At 45.4% G+C, this 19,631-nt stretch overlaps 1 protein-coding gene across 1 annotated transcript in view; it reads right to left on the bottom strand.

Annotated features, from left to right (window-relative positions):
* The window catches only part of LOC149438478 (IgGFc-binding protein-like), a 63,707-nt gene that overhangs the window by 4,197 nt on the left and 39,879 nt on the right, over positions 1 to 19,631 (bottom strand). Inside the window, exons 12-19 of the mRNA XM_089659816.1 lie at positions 18,134 to 18,462; positions 15,845 to 16,421; positions 13,497 to 14,098; positions 12,827 to 13,394; positions 8,737 to 9,332; positions 5,336 to 5,909; positions 4,197 to 4,396; positions 2,268 to 2,639 (exon numbers count right to left, since the gene is read on the bottom strand). Coding sequence (XP_089515942.1) covers positions 2,268 to 2,639; positions 4,197 to 4,396; positions 5,336 to 5,909; positions 8,737 to 9,332; positions 12,827 to 13,394; positions 13,497 to 14,098; positions 15,845 to 16,421; positions 18,134 to 18,462 — 3,818 coding nt within the window. The remainder of the gene's footprint in view (positions 1 to 2,267; positions 2,640 to 4,196; positions 4,397 to 5,335; positions 5,910 to 8,736; positions 9,333 to 12,826; positions 13,395 to 13,496; positions 14,099 to 15,844; positions 16,422 to 18,133; positions 18,463 to 19,631) is intronic.

The raw sequence follows: 19,631 nt of genomic DNA, 5'->3' as shown, positions 1-19,631 counted from the left end.
ACTTGGAAAGAAAGTGAGGGGGGGCTCCAACATTTTACAGCTGTCAAAAAAAGGGAATACAGATGAGATCTGAGAGATCTAACCTTACTATTTCTTCTGGTGACCATTGCCACTGGGTGTCAGGACCTGGATCACCTGCCGGTGGCACTATGCCTCCTAGAGCAGAATGTTGCAGTTCCTGTATCTACCAGTGGGTGTCTCCCAGCAGCCAGAAGATCTCAGTAATCAGTTCCACCTAGACATGTGCACTACTGAAATTTCAATTTTGTATCCATTTAAACAGAACAGATAGAGCAGATAGAACTTTGGTTAGAAATAATTTTTATTACTGTCTGTGTCCCCATTGGGGGCTGCCTAATCTCTCTTTTTGTCCTGGGGAGGTATGTAACTTGGAAGGAAAGTGAGGGGGGGCTCCAACAGCTGTCAAAAAAAAACTGAATAGAGATGAAATCTGGGAGATCTAATCTTACTATTTCTTCTGGTGACCATTGCCACTGGGTGTCAGGACCTGAATCACCTGCCGGTGGCACTATGCCTCCTAGAGCAGAATGTTGTAGTTCCTGTGTCTACCAGTGGGTGTCTCCCAGCAGCCAGAAGATCTCAGTAATTAGTTCCACCTAGAAATGTGCACTGCTTAAATTTCAATTTTGTATCCATTTAAACAGAACAGATAGAGCAGATAGAACTTTTGTTTTTTTTATTACTGTCTGTGTCCCCATTGGGGGCTGCCTAATCTCTCTTTTAGTCCTGGGGAGATTTGTAACTTGGAAAGAAAGTGAGGGGGGCCTCCAACATTTTACAGCTGTCATAAAAAAGGGAATAGAGATGAGATCTAGGAGATCTAATCTTACTCTTTCTTCTGGTGACCATTGCCACTGGGTGTCAGGACCTGGCTCACCTGCCGGTGGCACTATGCCTCCTAGAGCAGAATGTTGCAGTTCCTGTGTCTACCAGTGGGTGTCTCCCAGCAGCCAGAAGATCTCAGTAATCAGTTCCACCTAGACATGTGCACTCCTGAAATTTTCATTTTGTTCCATATGCGTTTTTTCATTGAAGAATTTTCTTTCACTATATTCGTTTTGTTGACCCAATTCGTTTTCTAAATTTGTTTTGTACCCTCAGCATTTGTTCTGTAAGTCCGTTGGTCTAGGTGGATTCTAAAAATGTTGCAGTTTTTCTGGATGATTGCTATATATTCAAAATATGATTGAATCGGACAAATTTGAATTGGAAGGATTCAATATTTTCAGAGGCTAGTCCAACCCATCAAGAGAAATGGCATGAGCTGATTGGACAATATCGACTGGTGCATAGAAATTAACGAATGAACAAAAAATGGGTTAATTTCCCTATGGGCATATATAAGTACCTGTAGTAATAATAATAATAATAATAATAATAATAATATCTCATCATATGACATCATCCAAATGAAACTAATGAAACAAATGCATTTAATTTTTTGGGGATTCATTGACATACGTTACTATGTCCATTCAGAGATTCATATACATCCAAATCTCTGAAAATTTAATTTTCATTCGAACAACAAATTGAAACAAAACGCACATTTCTACTACCTGATGTTGGCTGCTGGGAGGGTATTTAGTCCCTCCTTTACCAATACCTCTCGCTTCAGTGTATTGTCTGCTAGCCAGATACTGCTTGCCATTTATCCTGGCCCTGCTTCTGATCTTGACCAAATAAAAGATGACTATAAATGTATTTCAAGGTTTGCATTGTTCATAAAACGCATTTCAGGGGCTGCAACGCCCCCCTTCTTCAAGGCTAACAAAATTTATAATCAGAATAATACACAAACAGGGGCGAACTGACCATTTGGAAGCTCGGACACTGCCCGAGGGCCCCGGGTCAGTAGGGGGCCCCATGAGATGCCCCTGGTACCTTTTTCATAGGCTTTTTTGAGTTTGGGCAAGGGCACAGGGGCCCCATGATCCCCTATTGCCTGGGGGCCCCATGAGTTGTCAGTCCGCCCCTGTACACAAATTCTAACTAAGAATGCAAAAAATCTGCATGAAAAGCATAAAAGTGAAAATTTGAAAGTGGTTTAACCCCTCCCACTCTAAAAAAAATTATAAAATATTTTGTATGCAGTTATACTTAAGTTACAAACTGTGACAACACAATTTTAACCCTCAAAAAAAAAAAAACCCACAATCCACTAAATCAATTATTTACTAGCAGATCGGTCAACAGGGGAATCTACATTTCCAGTCAAATTTTCTCCATAGATATAGGTGGCTTACCCAAACTTCCTTGTTCTTGGAGATGGTCACTAGACCTTGGCGGACGAATACATGGAGCCCGGCAACGGTTGCTTGTGCTCCCGGGCAGCCCTGAATGTCAGCGATTACTCTGAACCATCCAGCCGGATCACTGTTACATAAAGATGTCAATTCTACGGGACCATTTCCAATAGGTCCTCCTGTGAGCCCATCAAATGAGACGAACTTCTGTAGGCTGAACACGCATTCACTCTGTGTCTTGTAGCAACCTCGCACTCCATTCACCAGGCCACAGTTCTCTTGGTCTCCACATGCATTGTCTGTGCAGGTTACACCACCAGCTTGGCACTTACATTGTTGACTGCAGTCAGCACTGACAAAAGACTGTCCCTCCTAAATGGAAAAAAAAAAAATCAAGTAAATAACACCCCTTAAACGGTAAAAAGATAAAATTGTGTGTCTGAGATCTTGGGTTTGGTGAATAATGGTCTAGTTGTCTTGTTGGATCAAAGGTTTAAGCTGGCCATACATGGAGGGAAATTCGCCTTGTTCCTGTGTAACTGGCTGAATTTCGATCCAGCTATGGCCAGCTGGGAACATTAAGGCAATGGGAAGCCAGTGGAGGGATTGGCAGAGAGGGGCGGAGGACACTGAGTGGAGGCTAGTGGAGGGATTGGCAGAGAGGGGCAGAGGACACTGAGTGGAGGCTAGTGGAGGGATTGGCAGAGAGGGGTGGAGGACACTGAGTGGAGATCAGTGGAGGGATTGGCAGAGAGTGGTGGAGGACACTGAATGGAGGCCAGAGGAGGGATTGGCAGAGAGGGGTGGAGGACACTGAATGGAGATCAGTGGAGGGATTGGCAGAGAGGGGTGGAGGACACTGAGTGGAGGCTAGTGGAGGGATTGGCAGAGAGGGGTGGAGGACACTGAATGGAGACCAGTGGAGGGATTGGCAGAGAGGGGTGGAGGACACTGAGTGGAGGCCAGTGGAGGGATTGGCAGAGAGGGATAGATGACACTGAGTGGAGGTCAGTAGAGGGATTGGCAGAGAGGGATGGCAGATATGGAACGCTTAGCAAGGTGGATGAGTCTGGCAGCAGCATTCATGATAGACTGAAGAGGGGATAGCATGCGATGAGGTAGGCCAATGAGGAGGGAGTTACAATGGTCAAGGGGAGCTATAACAAGGGAGTGAATAAGTTGCTTAGTGGTTTCCGAGGTTAGGAACGGGTGTATCTTGGAGATGTTGCGGAGGTTGGAGATGTTGCGGAGGTGAAGTCTACAAGATTTGGACAGCGATAGGATTTGGGACTGGAACTACAGATGGGAGTCTAGGATTACACCTAGCACCCTGGTATGAGGAGAGGGACTGATGGTTGTGTTATTGATCTTGATGGAGAAGTGCTTGTTAAATATCTAGTTCCAAAACAATGGGCATTAATATGGATTTGGCCTCCTCTTTTCAGCTTGACCATTTTCCACTCTTTTAGGATTTCCACAAAATTTTGGAGGGTGCCTGAAGGAATTTGTGCCTATTTGTGAGGTCAGCTCTGGACGAGAAGGCCTGACTTGGCAAATGGCATTCCAGTTCATCCTAAACCTGTTCAGTAGGGTTGAGGTCAGGACTCTGTGTAGGTCAGTTGAGTTTCTCTGCACCAAGCCATGTCTTTTATGGTGGTGGCTTTGCACAGAACATTACAGTCATTCTGAAACAGGAAAGAACATTTTCCAGAATGGTTTCCACAAGATTCAAGGGAAAAGATGATCTAAAAATGACTTTTTATGCTGTAGCATTAACGGCACCCTTTACTGAAAACCCCTGAAATCAGTTATTTGAAGACACAAACATTTGGCCCCATAGGTAGGAGCACAAAAAGAATGGCCGTGTAGTGTACAGTACAGATTATGGAGTAGCAAAATAAAGGGAAAGAAATTGTTGGCACTACTTACATTTAGGTATCTTCCATTGAATACACATCCACATTTGTCCATAGTAACACAAGTATCTCCATCCAGGATAAACCCATCATTACATTCACAGCCTTCAAAGCATTTGTCTGTACATTTGGTTGGTGATGAGAGACCAAAACAAGCTTGGTCACAGGTTCTGGTGCAAAGTTCATAGTGACTGTTTGCCGGGCAAGACAGGGCTGCGAAAAACAAAAAAATGCTTACTTTAATTTCTCAAGATTGAGATTTTATTATACTCTTTGTAGCATTTTTTAAACCAAGTAGGCCAGGGTCAACTCAAAAACAGTTCTGAGCGAGTATTAGTATAGAGATGCCCGAAAAGAGAGAAAAAGAATATAGCGCAGGGCAGACATGACTAGGCCAAGAGTGGTTAAAAAAAAAGTCAGGAAAGGGTTAAGAAAGTACGAGGTGGGTTAAGTGTAATAGGATATTACCTGATTGGTAGCTGGGGGGGTGGAAGGTGGGGCCTTCTACACCTTGGGGTGTGGATGGGAAGGGTCCTCAAGCAGTGCGCTGGAGAAGGCAGAGAGAGAGCTTCCCTCCCGCCCGCCCTTGTTTCGTGTGGGTATTTTGTCACTCCCCTGGGGGTTTTATTCAGGTTTGTGGGCGGTTGTTAGTCTTTGGAGGTGGCACTTATTCAACCAAGATAATGGTTGGGACCCATCGGTGGTATGGTGTGCCCGGGGGCATTCCAGTTAACCGAGGTTTAACTGGAAGGTGGTGGTTCTGCACTGCGGGTGGTATGTTTGTCTCCGGCCCGGTGCGTTGCGGCTGGAGGCCTAGTGTAATATGGGTTCCGCAGGTGGATATCGGTTCTGGTTTGGTGCCTTCGAAGACCAACAACTTCGATTATGTGTTTCTGTTTGAAGGAATGTTTTTGCGTATTGAAGTTGAAGTGTTAATAAAAGGCCGTGTTTGGCCATTTTACTCCAATCGGTGTTATGTTTTCCTTTAATGTTAGTTTATAAGGGGTGGGTATGTGAAGAGTGGAATGGTGGTGTAGTGGGTCTTGATTAGCTTGTCAAGCATTTACACCATAACAACCCTCGTATCAGTTGGAACTTATTGGTTCCCTATGTTTAGACCTCAATAAAATGATTTTTTTGGCTGGTACTTACGACAGAATACGGGAGTTCTCCAAGAGCTGATGGTGACACCAACGGTATGACAAGCAGCTACATAGGCCTGTAGACTCTTGCACACAATGTTGTCCTTGCCTTCAACAGCACAGGCATCATAGGTACAGTGGAGGAAATAATTATTCGGACTGATCTTGGAGTGACAAGCTTTGAACGGTCCTGCTGGGTCTGTGATCATGCCGCACGAGGATGTCGCCTTGTAGGGCTGCAACTTAGCATCAGTACACACCGGGCACACACCTTCTTCGCAGCCATCGCTGCACTTAGCACCGGCGATGCTCGTTTTCCAAGAAGCACCAAACTCATTCACATTTTTAACAAACTGCCTGTTGGGAAGCTGGTATTCATCTTTGTTGTCACCATTGAAATTGCCACAGAGGCCACCCATCTTGCCACGGTACGAGCTGGGAACGTTTAGGACCACCCCATAGATGGTGTCATAGAGAATCTTCAAGCCAAAGTCTGTTTGTAGGACAACATTGACTCCTTCTTGATTAACGACAATTCTGTCATCTTCAAGAGACAATGGCAAATTGATTAATTCTCCATCAACCTGTAAAAAGATAAAAATTTCCCATTACGGTGAACCCTTGAACTTTGGTGTTGGAACAATTTTAAGGACATTGTGGACAGGAGGGAAAACAAAAAAATGGATTCTTCAACAAATAAAGCCCAACCTTTCATTAGACGTCCAGAAGACTAGACTGAAGATGTCATATTTTTACATATTATGAGAACAGGTAACTTAGGGGAAAAGACAATTATACTTGAAAGAACTGAAGGGGAAAAAAGAAGAGGATGACCAGCAATAAGGTGTAGGCAAATGGAAAGAACAATCACCATCTCTGTGGTCGGCGGGAGTTGTCACTGACTTGATGGCACCTAATGATTCTTTAGGAGCAGGGCTCCCCAAACCTTCTAAATGAAGGGCCAGTTTTACTGTCCTTTAGAATTAAGGGAGGCTGGACTGTGGCCATTGGGAACAGAAAAGCTCCCGACGTCAGTGGAAACAAACAACAGTCCGTCTTTGGTGTTTGCGGAACAAATTGTGCCCCATCATTGGTGTCATTGGGCCCCCTTATTGGTGTCATTGGGAGGAATAGAGCCCCATCATTGGTATCTGTAGGAGGAATAGTGACCCATCTTTGGTATCAGTGGGAGGAATAATGCCCCATCTTTGGTATCAGCGGGAGGAAGAGTACCCTATCACTGGTGTCATTGGGAGGAATTCTGCCCCTTCGTTGGTATCAGTGGAAGGAATAGTACCACATCTTTGGTAACTGTGGAAGGAATAGTACCCCATCTTTGGTATCAGCGGAAGGAATAGCGCCCTACCACTGGTGTCATTGGGGGGAATTCTGCCCCTTCGTTGGTGTCAGTGGAAGGAATAGTACCCCAACTTTGGTATCAGTGGGAAGAATAGCATCCCACTGTTGGTGTCATTGGGAGGAAGTCTGCCCCTTTGTTGGTATTAGTGGGAGGAATAGTGCCCCTTCGTTGGTATCAGTGGGAGGAAAAGTGCCCCATCATTGGTATCAGTTGGAGGAACAGTGCCCCAATATTGGTGTCATTTAAAGGAATTGTGCCCCACCACTGGTGTCATTGGGGGGAATTCTGCCCCTTCGTTGGTGTCAATGGAAGGAATAGTACCCCCCGCTTTGGTATCAGTGGGAAGAATAGCGTCCCACCGTTGGTGTCATTGGGAGGAAGTCTGCCCCTTTGTTGGTATTAGTGGAAGGAATAGTGCCCCATCTTTGGTATCAGTGGGAGGAATAGTGCTCCACCATTGGTGTCATTGGAAGGAATTCTGTTCCATCATTGGTGTCATTGGAAGGAATTCTGCTCCATCATTGGTATCAGTGGGAGGAATAGTGCTCCACCATTGGTGTCATTGGAAGGAATTCTGTTCCATCATTGGTGTCATTGGAAGGAATTCTGCTCCATCATTGGTATCAGTGGGAGGAATAGTGCCCCATCATTGGTGTCATTGTAAAGAATTCTGTTCCATCATTGGTGTCATTGGAAGGAATTCTGCTCCATCTTTGGTATCAGTGGGAGGAACAGTGCCCCAATATTGGTGTCATTTAGAGGAATTGTGCTCCACCACTGGTGTCATTGGGAGGAATTCTGCCCCTTTGTTGGTATCAGTAGGGAGAAATATGCTTCATTGTTGGTATCAGTAGATGAAAATAGTGCCCAGGGGGTGGTTAAAAGCAATCTGTCCATCTGTCTGTCTATCTATCAATTATCTATCTATCTATTATCTATCTATGTATCTATCTATCTATCTATCTATCTATCTATCTATCTATCTATTATCTATCTATCTATCTATCTATTATCTATCTATCTATCTATCTATCTATCTATTATCTATCTATCTATCTATTATCTATCTATCTATCTATCTATCTATCTATCTATTATCTATCTATCTATTATCTATCTATTATCTATCTATCTATCTATCTATCTATCATCTATTATCTATTATCTATCTATCTATCTATCTATTTATCTATTATCTATCTATCTATCTATCTATCTATCTATCTATTATCTATCTATCTATCTATCTATCTATTATCTATCTATCTATCTATCTATCTATCTATCTATTATCTATCTATCTATTATCTATCTATCTATCTATCTATCTATCTATCTATCTATTATCTATTATCTATCTATCTATCATCTATTATCTATTATCTATCTATCTATCTATCTATCTATTATCTATCTATCTATTATCTATCTATCTATCTATCTATCTATTATCTATCTATCTATCTATCTATCTATCTATTATCTATCTATCTATCTATCTATCTATCTATCTATCTATTATCTATCTATCTATTATCTATCTATCTATCTATCTATCTATTATCTATTATCTATCTATCTATTATCTATCTATCTATTATCTATCTATCTATCTATCTATCTATCTATCTATCTATCTATCTATTATCTATCTATCTATCTATCTATTATCTATCTATTATCTATCTATCTATCTATCTATCTATCTATCTATCTATCTATCTATCTATCTATTATCTATCTATCTATCTATCTATCTATTATCTATCTATTATCTATCTATCTATCTATCTATCTATCTATCTATCTATCTATCTATCTATCTATCTATCTATCTACCTGTCTGTCTGTCTGTCTGTCTGTCTGTCTGTCTGTCTATCACAATAGGACAGAATCTAGAGAGTCAACCAGATAACCAAAAAGAAAAAGTTTCCTAATTATGTTATAAGAAGATGAATAGTTTTATTGTGGATGTTTATTGGGTTTCAATCCTAAAAAAGAAATTTATGAGGACAAATGGAAAACTACCGATATTAGTGGAAATCACCTACCTTTACTTTGGTTCTCATGTTTCTCTCGATGGCTACCTTGTAACCATAGACAGATACCACCACCAGTCTGGTCACGGCCACTGAACCACCGCCATAACTCTCGTTCTCCACAACCACGGTAAAGTTCTCAAGTCGGGAATCATCAGCCACCACCTTTGCAAGGGTATATGTGCAAGTGCCTTGGAAGTCGAACCTTAGACCGTCGAAGGAGATATAATGTGGATCTCCTGAGGCAACGCATCTGCCGATCTCCTTGGGTTGACATCCCCAAGCTCCGTTGACGAGTTTGCATTCTTCTTCGGAGCTGCATGTTTCTGACTGGCAGTTAACTACGCCATCTGCCCCACAACGGCACTTCTGGTTGCACTTACCCTGTGGGTAGAAGACCTCGTTCTTCTGGTAATACCTCTCCTGGTAGACACAGCCGCAGTCCTGGATGGGCATGCACTTGTGACCACTCATAATAAATCCATTGTCACAATAACAGGCTTCCTTGCAAGGGGAGTCACAGCCAGTGGGTGAGGAGAGGCCACGACATGTGACGGGGCAGGCATTTCCGCACAGCTCGTAGTGAGTGTTGATTGGGCAGGACATACCTAAGAGGAAATGCAAAAAAATGAAAATGGAGAAACACCCAGAAAACCAGAAATCGTCATGTGACTTGAGCTTTGGGTTGCCCTCGAATGCATTTCATCAGTACTTGGTGGATCTTCATTCGAAGACACACCTCATAAGGTGATCCATGAAATGCATTAGGGGGCAACCTAAAGCTCAGGTCACATGACTATCGTACAGTTTCCTTTAGGTCTACCAACAACTATGTCGTGCAAGGGCCTACTTGACCATTGACCGTTTGGCCACCAGATGGAGGTGATGTCGCAGGAGTTAATGCATTCGAAAACATAAGTCGAGTTTGACCGAATGTTCCTGCCTTTCATGCAACAAAGGATTTATAAATTTACCCATTAACTGCTTTGGGACCTGCCGCACTACATTTACGGGTCCGCACAGGCCCAATAATGTACTTGTACATCGAAAGCGGTTTCCGGGTTGGGTACCCCCCCCGCCCGCCTACTCCCCTGTGATTTGACATAGCGGGAGTTTGTCAGCAGATCCCGGCCAATGGGACTTGCTGATCGGCTGTGCCGAATCACAGCATAGAGCCCTGTGTTGACAAACAACACAGGGCTCTGAACAGAGGGAATGATCTCTCTGTTTCTTTTCCTTGCAAACAAATCCCGGCCAATGATTCATGGCTGGGACCTGCCGATCGGCTGTGCTGAATCACAGCACAGAGCCCTGTGTTGACAAACAACACAGGGCTCTGAACAGAGGGAATGATCTCTCTGTTTCTCTTCCTCGCAAACAAACCGATTTGTAGTGAAAACCAGCAAATACTTGTTGGACCCCTTTCACACTGAGGGTCTGATCGGATCCGCCTGTCAGTTTTTCAGGAGGATCAGATCGGACCATCCATAGCTCTTTATGGACATGGGTCCGCTGACACCAAGCCGATCCTGCATGCTAAAAACAGACGGATGGGGATCCCCATGAATCCGGCATATCGGATGACAGTCAGGTGGAAATGGAAAGGCGGTCTATTTCCATCTGACCGCTCCATAGAAAACAGAGGGCTGTGCCTGTGTCCGCTCTGCAGCAGCAGGGGTCTGCCCCGTCTAAATGGGGCCCTAGACGCACAGTTAGCCCCTTGATTACCCCAAGATGGTAACCCCTTCCGAGCCAGTGTCAATAATACAGTGACAGTGTATAGTATTATCACCCATCACTGTACTAGTGTCACTGGTGATGTCAGTTAGTCAGTTCCCACCCAGTGTCAGTTAGTGTCAGATTGCCCGCCACAGTATAGTCCCACTATAAGTCGCTGGTCGTTGCCATTACTAGTATTAAAACTAAATAAATAATTCAATATCCTGTATATACCATAGTTTGTAGACACTATAACTTTCATACAAACCGATTAATATACACTTATTGGGATTTTTTTTGCCAAAGGCAGGTAGCAAAATACATTTTGGAAGAAATTTGCTTCTAAATTTATGATTTAATGGAAGAAATTTTATTTTTTTAATTGGATATGTTTTATAGTAGAAAGTAATAAATGTAAGTAAAAAAATGTTAGGTCTTTTTTCATTTATATAATAATAATAATATTAACAATAAAAACCAAAAAAACAGCGGTGATCAAATACCACACAAAAAAAAGCTCTATTTGTGTGAAAAAAATGATATAAATTTAGTTTGGGTACAGTGTTGCAATTAAAGTAGTGCAGTGCCGAATAGCAAAAAAATGACCTGGTCATGAAGGGGGTAAAATTTTCCGGAGCTCAAGTGATTTAATCAAAAGAGTTATATGTATTGAAATGACTTTAACACGATTTAAATAAAAAAGATTTTAAAGTGGAACACCTAGCAAAGAGATAAATTCACAATTCAAATATACACTCATCGGCCACTGTATTAGGTCCACCTGTTCAATCGCTCGGTGACACAAATTTCCAATCAGCCAATCACATGGCAGCAACTCAATGCATTTAGGCACCTAGACGTGGTGAAGACGACTTGCTGAAGTTCAAACCGAGCATCAGAATGGGGAAGAAACGGGATTTAGGTGACTTTGAACGTGGCATGGTTATTGGTGCCAGACGGGCTGGTCTGAGTATTTTTCAAAAACTGCCGATCGACTGGGATGTTCATGCATATCCATCTCTAGGGTTTACAGAGAATGGTCCGAAAAAGAGAAAACATCCAGTGAGCGGCAGTTGTGTGGAGAAAAATGCCTTGTTGGTGCTAGAGTTTTGAGGAGAATGGGCAGACAGTTGCTGCGACATTCAGATGGTAGGGTCAGAATTTGGTATAAACAACATGAAAGCATGGATCCATCTTGCCTTGTATCAATGGTTCAGGCTGGTGGTGGTGTTGGTGTCATGGTGTGGGGGACCCATCCTGCCTTTTATCAATAGTTCAGGCTGGTGGTGGGGGTGTCATAGTGTGGGGTATCCATCCTGCCTTGTATCAATGGTTCAGGCTGGTGGTGGTGGTGGTGTCATGGTGTGGTGGATCCATCCTGCCTTGTATCAATAGTTCAGGCAGGTGGTGGTGATGTCATGGTGTGGGGGACCCATCCTGCCTTGTATCAATGGTTCAGGCTGGTGGTGGGGGTGTCATAGTGTGGGGTATCCATCCTGCCTTGTATCAATGGTTCAGGCTGGTGGTGGTGTCATGGTGTGGGGGACCCATCCTGCCTTGTATCAATGGTTCAGGCAGGTGGTGGTGGTGGTGGTGTGGTGGATCCATCCTGCCTTGTATCAATGGTTCAGGCTGGTGGTGGTGGTGTCATGGTGTGGTGGATCCATCCTGCCTTGTATCAATGGTTCAGGCAGGTGGTGGTGATGTCATGGTGTGGGGGACCCATCCTGCCTTGTATCAATGGTTCAGGCAGGTGGTGGTGGTGGTGGTGGTGTGGTGGATCCATCCTGCCTTGTATCAATGGTTCAGGCTGGTGGTGGGGGTGTCATAGTGTGGGGTATCCATCCTGCCTTGTATCAATGGTTCAGGCTGGTGGTGGTGTCATGGTGTGGGGGACCCATCCTGCCTTGTATCAATGGTTCAGGCAGGTGGTGGTGGTGGTGGTGTGGTGGATCCATCCTGCCTTGTATCAATGGTTCAGGCTGGTGGTGGTGATGTCATGGTGTGGTGGATCCATCCTGCCTTGTATCAATGGTTCAGGCTGGTGGTGGTGATGTCATGGTGTGGGGGACCCATCCTGCCTTGTATCAATAGTTCAGGCTGGTGGTGGGGGTGTCATAGTGTGGGGTATCCATCCTGTCTTGTATCAATGGTTCAGGCTGGTGGTGGTGGTGATGTCATGGTGTGCGGGACCCATCCTGCCTTGTATCAATGGTTCAGGCTGGTGGTGGTGTCATGGTGTGGGGGAGTTTTTGTTGGCACTAGAAAGGTGGACCTAATAAAGCGCTCGGTGAGCATATAAATGCCAAAATATGGGGGAAATGAAAATTCTGAACTTCTCCTAACCCTGTTGGTAGATAATGATTCCTAATATATAACTTACTGCAGAAATTCGGTTTTCTCCATTCCTGAAGGCTCACTCCGGCAGCTTGACATGCAGCCACATAGAGGCCAATGGCTTTGCAGAATGAAGACGGGTGTCCCTTGTATTGGCAAGCATCAAAAAGACAGTCATTCAGATAAGGTGCTGGGTCGACGACTGAGAGACACAGAGCAAAAGGCCCAGTGGCCTTGGTGATAAGTCCACAGTAGCTGTCACCCTTGTAGGCTTGTTTTTGAGCATCGGTGCACAGAGGGCAGCTTCCAGTACATTCAGGGCTACAACCGGCAACGTCACCGACTTTCCAGCTGTTACCGAAATCAGTAGCCTTTTGTGCCGGTTTTCCATCCTTCATGTTAAAGTCATCGCCGGGGTTCTTGTTGTTGTTTCCACACAAGCCTTGAACAGCGTTGGCATAGGTGCTAGGTATGGTGACTACCACATGGCTGTACCACTCATATTTAACAGTGACATCAAAATCTGTTTTCAAAATGCCTTGTGTACCACTGATATAGGCCACCACTTTGTCGGTTTGGAAGTAGAATGGCAAAGAGGTGACAACGCCATCAACCTTACAAAAAAAAGAAAATTTAATGAATAGGTTATCTATCTATCTATCTATCTATCTATCTATCTATCTACCATCCATCCACCAAGAAACGTTGGTACTTACCAGAATTCGACGTGGATAGTCCATGGTCATTGTGAAGACCGTGTCATAAACTTCCAGGGTCACGACTTTGGTGTAGGACACGGCTTTGTTCCCACCACGATTGTTGTTCTGGACTTTAACATTAAAACGAGTCAATGAACTATCACTGGAGCTCACGCCAACCAGTTGGTATATGCAGGTACCCATGAAGTCAAATCTCTTGCCATCAAAGGTTGTGTAGTGAGGATCTCCAGAACCTGTGCAAGTAGAATAGCTTAAGGGTTGGCAGCCGCGGACTCCATTTGTGACCGTGCAACGCTCGCTTGCTTTACAGCTGCTCTCCTTGCAGACCACCATGCCGAGGCTGGAGTCACACTTGCAGAGAGAACGGCAGTTGTCGTCAGCCCAGAACTGTTCATTGCCCTGGTAGTAGGTACCCTTGTAGGAACATCCACAGCTCGAAACAGGAACACACTTATCAACACTAAGGACAAAGCCTTCATTACACTGACAGGTCTCCACGCAGTCCTCAGTGCACCGGGATGGGGCTGTACGGTCGGTGCAGGTGGCTGGACAGGCATTACCGCAGAATTCATAATGGCTGTTTGCTGGACATGGTAAAGCTGAAATATACATAAAAGAGGATATATAGATTATCGGAAGTAAATATATATATATATATCAACCAAACTGCTCTCTTTGATCCTCCCAAGACCTTCTGCTCTCTAGTTCCCAGGTCACCTCCTCCCATGCTCGCCTCCAGGACTTTTCCCAAGCTGCTCCCATCCTATTGAACTCCCTACCTCAATCTGTCCGGCCATCTCCTAAACTATCCACCTATAGTTGATTCCTGAAAACCTTTCTCTTTAAAGAAGCTTATCCTGCTTCTACCTAGTAAACTGCCATTTATTTTCTCCATCGGCTCCTCCCCCCACAGCTATTACCTTTTGTATCACTCAACCCTTCCTCCTAGATTGTAAACTCTAATGAGCTGGGCCCTATTGTACCAAAATGTATTGTAACTGTAGCGTCTACCTTCATTTTGCAAACTGTTGGCACTATATAAATCCTGAATAATAATAATAATAATAATCCCAATAATCCTAAATAATAATAATCCCGGATAATAATAATAACAATAATAATAATAATAATAATAATCCTAATACTCCTAATAATATATATATAAACACACACACACATATATATACACACACTTATATATATATATATATATACATACATACATATATAAATATATATACAGGGGTGTATTTACCGCAAGGCAAACAAGGCATTTGCCTAGGGCGGCATTTTTTAGGGGGGCAGCACTGACCCCCAGAAGAAGGGACATATGTGGCATGTGGACTGGGTGGGATCCGAGAGAGGCTGCGGGCTGCTTGAAGGTGTATGCAGAGCCCGACTGTTGTTCATGGGGATGTCCAGAGCTGTGAAGGTGAGTGTCTCTCTGCTGCCAGGGGGGGGGGTGGGTATTAGTGGAAGGCTCTCCCAGGTGGGAGTGGGGACGGGGCAGGGGTGTTGTTGGTCACTGTCAGGCTCTCTCCTTGGGAAGGGGAATCTGATGTTGGTCGGCGTCAGGCTCTTTCCATGGGAAGGGGAATCTGATGTTGATCGGTGTCAGGCTCTCTCCATGGGAAGGGGGATCTAGTGTTGGTTGGTGTCAGGCTCTCTCCGTGGGAAGGGGGGTCTGTTGTTGGTCACTGTCAGGCTCTCTCCGTGGAAAGGGGGGTCTGGTGTTGGTCGGTGTCAGGCTCTCTCCATGGGAAGGGGATCTGGTGTTGGTCGGTGTCAGGCTCTCTCCATGGGAAGGGGGATCTGGTGTTGGTTGGTGTCAGGCTCTCTCCGTGGGAAGGGGGGTCTAGTGTTGGTCGGTGTCAGGCTCTCTCCATGGGAAGGGGGGTCTGGTGTTGGTCGGTGTCAGGCTCTCTCCATGGGAAGGGGAATCTGGTGTTGGTTGGTGTCAGGCTCTCTCCGTGGGAAGGGGGGTCTGTTGTTGGTCACTGTCAGGTTCTCTCCGTAGAAAGGGGGGTCTGGTGTTGGTCAGTGTCAGGCTCTCTCCGTGGGAAGGGGGGTCTGGTGTTGGTCGGTGTCAGGCTCTCTCTGCCGGGGGGGGGGACTAGGGCAGCACAAAGCCTAAATACACCACTGGGCTGAGGCCATCACACATATCCTGACCTGATAGGACTGGTTTGAGCGGCGTCCGTCTTCTCTCATGATCTATAGATCCAGCACTATCACACACACATCAGGCAGCCACTGGAGGAGACTTTGAGGATTCCATCATGAAACCAATTATTATCAACGATCGATCAGAACAATTTTTGGGGTATATATGACTTAATACTCACGACAACCAGATGGTGTTCTCCAGTCATATATTTTAGCTCCTTGTTTCCTGCAGGTGTTAGCATAGGCACTGAGGGCCTGGCACAGGAACTGGTTAGCTCCGTTGTTAATGCAGACATCATACAAGCAATTATCGAAGAAGTTGTCTGGGCTCACTGTAGGGTGACACTCTCTGAAAGGCCCGTCTGCAGCTTTGCTGATAAGACCACATTTGTTGTCACCTCCATACAGGCTCTTTTTGGCATCGTTGCAAGTTGGGCAATTTTGACCAGGGCAAGAGTCAAAGCAGAAGGGATCCCGGTCATTGACTTTCCAACTCTTGGCCCATTCGACGATTTTGGTGACTACTTTGTTATCGGAGGTGAGGAGCTCATCCTTGCTGTTTTGGTTAAAGTTACCGCACAGACCGAGTGTCAGGCCGTAATAGCTGCTGGTGAGCGTGACCACAACGTGGAAGTTATATTCGTAGGTCACCTGTAGGCCAAAATCTGTTTTTAAAACAGCATTGAGGCCGCTGATGCCTACTGAGATCTTTCCATCTAACAGACTGACAGGAAGGTTGGTGATGACATCATTCACCTGTTTAGTGAAAGAGGATACAAGAATAAAGGTTGGATTTTGAATAAAAAACAAATATAACTCAAATGCTGTATGAATGGTAACAAATCAAAATAAGCAATATCGTGGTATGTGAATTTTCCGCTCACCAGAAGATGTTGACCCCCACCTTGGGTGGTCAAATCACGCTAGATAATCAAATGGTGTATGGGTTCCCAACTGTAGGCTCTCATACCATGGATCTCCAAACTTCCCTTCTTATAGAAGCTCTCAAGGAAGTGGTGGAGGAGAATTCACTGGATTTATGTGACACCCTCCTATGGGACTCTCATACAGTGCTCTCCCAACACCAGGTGTACCAATTATGTGAATACAGGCTATAATATAGTCCAAAGGCTTGGAAATGAGTGAGAGTCCCATAGGAGGGTGTCACGTAAATCCAGTGAATTCTTCTCCACCACTCCTGAGTAATATGGGAATTTTCCACTCCACCAGAAGGTGTTGGCCTCCACTTTGGGTGGTCAAATCACACTAGACAATCAAATGGTGTATGGATTCCCAACTGTAGGCTCTCAGACGATGGATCTCCAAACTTCCCTTCTTATAGTAGCTTTCAAGGAAGTGGTGGAGAAGAATTCACTGGATTTATGTGACACCCTCCTGTTACCCAACCATGATTTCTGCCAGCCATTACTAGTGCTTGATGATTTGCCTACCTGGCCAGTCCCTGACCAGTGAAGGTCCTAATACGCCTTAGGATCAGATACAGTTCTGTATTTGATCCTAATGCCTATTTAGGATCTTGCTTGTTCCCCGAATATTCTGTGGTTCTCCTCTATCTGCTTACCTGCTCATGCGTTGACCCCAACCTGTTACCCAACCATGATTTCCGCCAGCCACTACTAGTGCTTGACGATTTGCCTACCTGGCCAGTCCCTGACCAGGTTGGGTCTTAATACGCCTTAGGATCAGATACAATTCTGTATCTGAACCTAATGACTGTTTATGATCTTGCTTGTTCCCTGAATATTCTGTGGTTCTCCTCTATCTGCTTGCCTGCTCATGCGTTGGCCCCAACCTGTTACCCAACCATGATTTCTGCCAGCCACTACTAGTGCTTGATGATTTGCCTGCCTGTCCAGTCCTTGACTCCACCTCTGCCTATTGTATTGGTACTGCTTCACCGAGCTGTTGCTGACCCCATTTTGTTCCTGTTCCGTTCTCCTTGGTGGGTTACGTTTTTTGCCACCTCCAGCCATATGGCTTCTCCATTCACTGGCTGACCAACTCTCTCCGTTGCAATACAGAGGTGCTTGGATCTCTTCATCTCAGGCCCCCCATCAAAGTACATGAAATGTCTGCTCTCCTGATTCACATGAATGGAGGAAGCCATTTGGACGAGTGGTAACTTACCTTCAACCAGGGGTGGACTGACCATTCAAGCACTCAGGCACTGCCCGAGGGCCCGGGGTCAGTAGGGGGCCCCATGAGATGCCCCTGGTACCTTTCATTGGCTTTTTCATAGGCTTTTTTGGGTGTGGATGAGGACACAGGGGCCCCATGATCCCCTGTTGCCCGGGAGCCCCATGAGTTGTCAGTCCGCCCCTGTCTTCAACATTTACCAAACCAAGCCCGGTTTAGTGTCTACTATTGCCCATACTATACAAAATTGTCTTCAGTGTTCTTTTTCAAACAAAATAAATGTTTAAAAAAACATTTTTATGACAACCTACCCTAGCTTTACCAAATTCGCCCTTCAAAAGGGTGATCTTGTAGCCGTACACGGAGACGCGGACGGTCCTAACGAATGACACGGCCTGGCTACCTCTGTTCTCGTTCTTCTCCTCCACAGTAAATGGCACCAAGCCAGGATCTTTACCATCGTATTTAGAGAGGATATATGTGCAGGTGCCCTGGAAGTCAAAGTTGTGGCCATCAAAAGTGTGGTAATGGGGGTCTCCATAGCCCCAGCAGGTTCCTGTGAAATCCGGGACGCAGACCGCATTTCCGTTTTGGATCTTGCATTTTTCCTTGACTCTACATGTGATGGACTTGCATGGATCTGAAATCAAGGATTGAATTGCAAAAATAAAACACGTGGTACAAATACATACATATGTTGGATAAACCCGTACATTGACTTCCATTCCAGAGGTTCCATGTCTTCCAGATTGATTGGATCTGGATTGGGGTTCCATGACAACAAGGCATTATCATTAGAGATGTGCAAGATGGAAACATTTGTTTCCTTTTGTCTCGGATTCACTTGCTAAGTAAATCATTTTGTTTCCTCGTATTTGTTCTGTTAGAATGATTCGTTGTCAGAATTAACCCCTTCCAGTCTGGACACTTTCCTCCCCCTTCCAGTCCGGACACTTTCCCCACTTTCAGTCCGGACACTTTCACCTCCTTCCAGTCCGGACACTTTCCCCCCCTTCCAGTCCGGACACTTTCCCCCCTTCCAGTCTGGACACTTTCCCCCCCTTCCAGTCTGGACACTTTCCTCCCCCTTCCAGTCCAGACACTTTCACCCCCTTCCAAACCGGACACTTTCACCCCCTTCCAGTCCGGACACTTTCACCCCCTTCCAGTCCGGACACTTTCACCCCCTTCCAGTCCAGACACTTTCCCCCCCTTCCAGTCCGGACACTTTCGCCCCCTTCCAGTCCGGACACTTTCGCCCCCTTCCAGTCCGGACACTTCCACCCCTTTCCAGTCCGGACACTTTCCCCCCCTTCCAGTCCGGACACTTTCACCCCCTTCCAGTCCGGACACTTTCCCCCCCTTCCAGTCCGGACACTTTCCCCCCCTTCCAGTCCGGACACTTTCACCCCCTTCCAGTCCAGACACTTTCCCCCCCTTCCAGTCCAGACACTTCCACCCCTTTCCAGTCCGGACACTTTCACCCCTTCCAGTCCGGACACTATCACCCCCTTCCAGTCCGGACACTTTCCCCCCCTTTCAGTCCGGACACTTTCACCCCCTTCCTGTCCGGACACTTTCCCCCCCTTCCAGTCCGGACACTTCCACCCCCTTTCAGTCTGGACACTTTCCCCCCCTTCCAGTCAGGACACTTTCTCCCCCTTCCAGTCCGGACACTTTCACCCCCTTCCAGTCCGGACACTTTCACCCCCTTCCAGTCCGGACACTTTTACCGCCTTACAGTCCGGACACTTTCATCCCCTTCCAGTCCAGACACTTTCCCCCCTTCCAGTCCGGACACTTTCACCC

This window comes from Staurois parvus, unplaced genomic scaffold (genome assembly GCF_062004578.1).
Source record: "Staurois parvus isolate SC_StPar_1 unplaced genomic scaffold, SC_StPar_1.0 ptg001191l, whole genome shotgun sequence".
In the NCBI taxonomy this organism is placed as follows: domain Eukaryota; kingdom Metazoa; phylum Chordata; class Amphibia; order Anura; family Ranidae; genus Staurois; species Staurois parvus.
The sequence above is the reverse complement of the archived record's forward strand: the minus strand, read 5'-3'. Positions and strand labels throughout refer to the sequence as shown.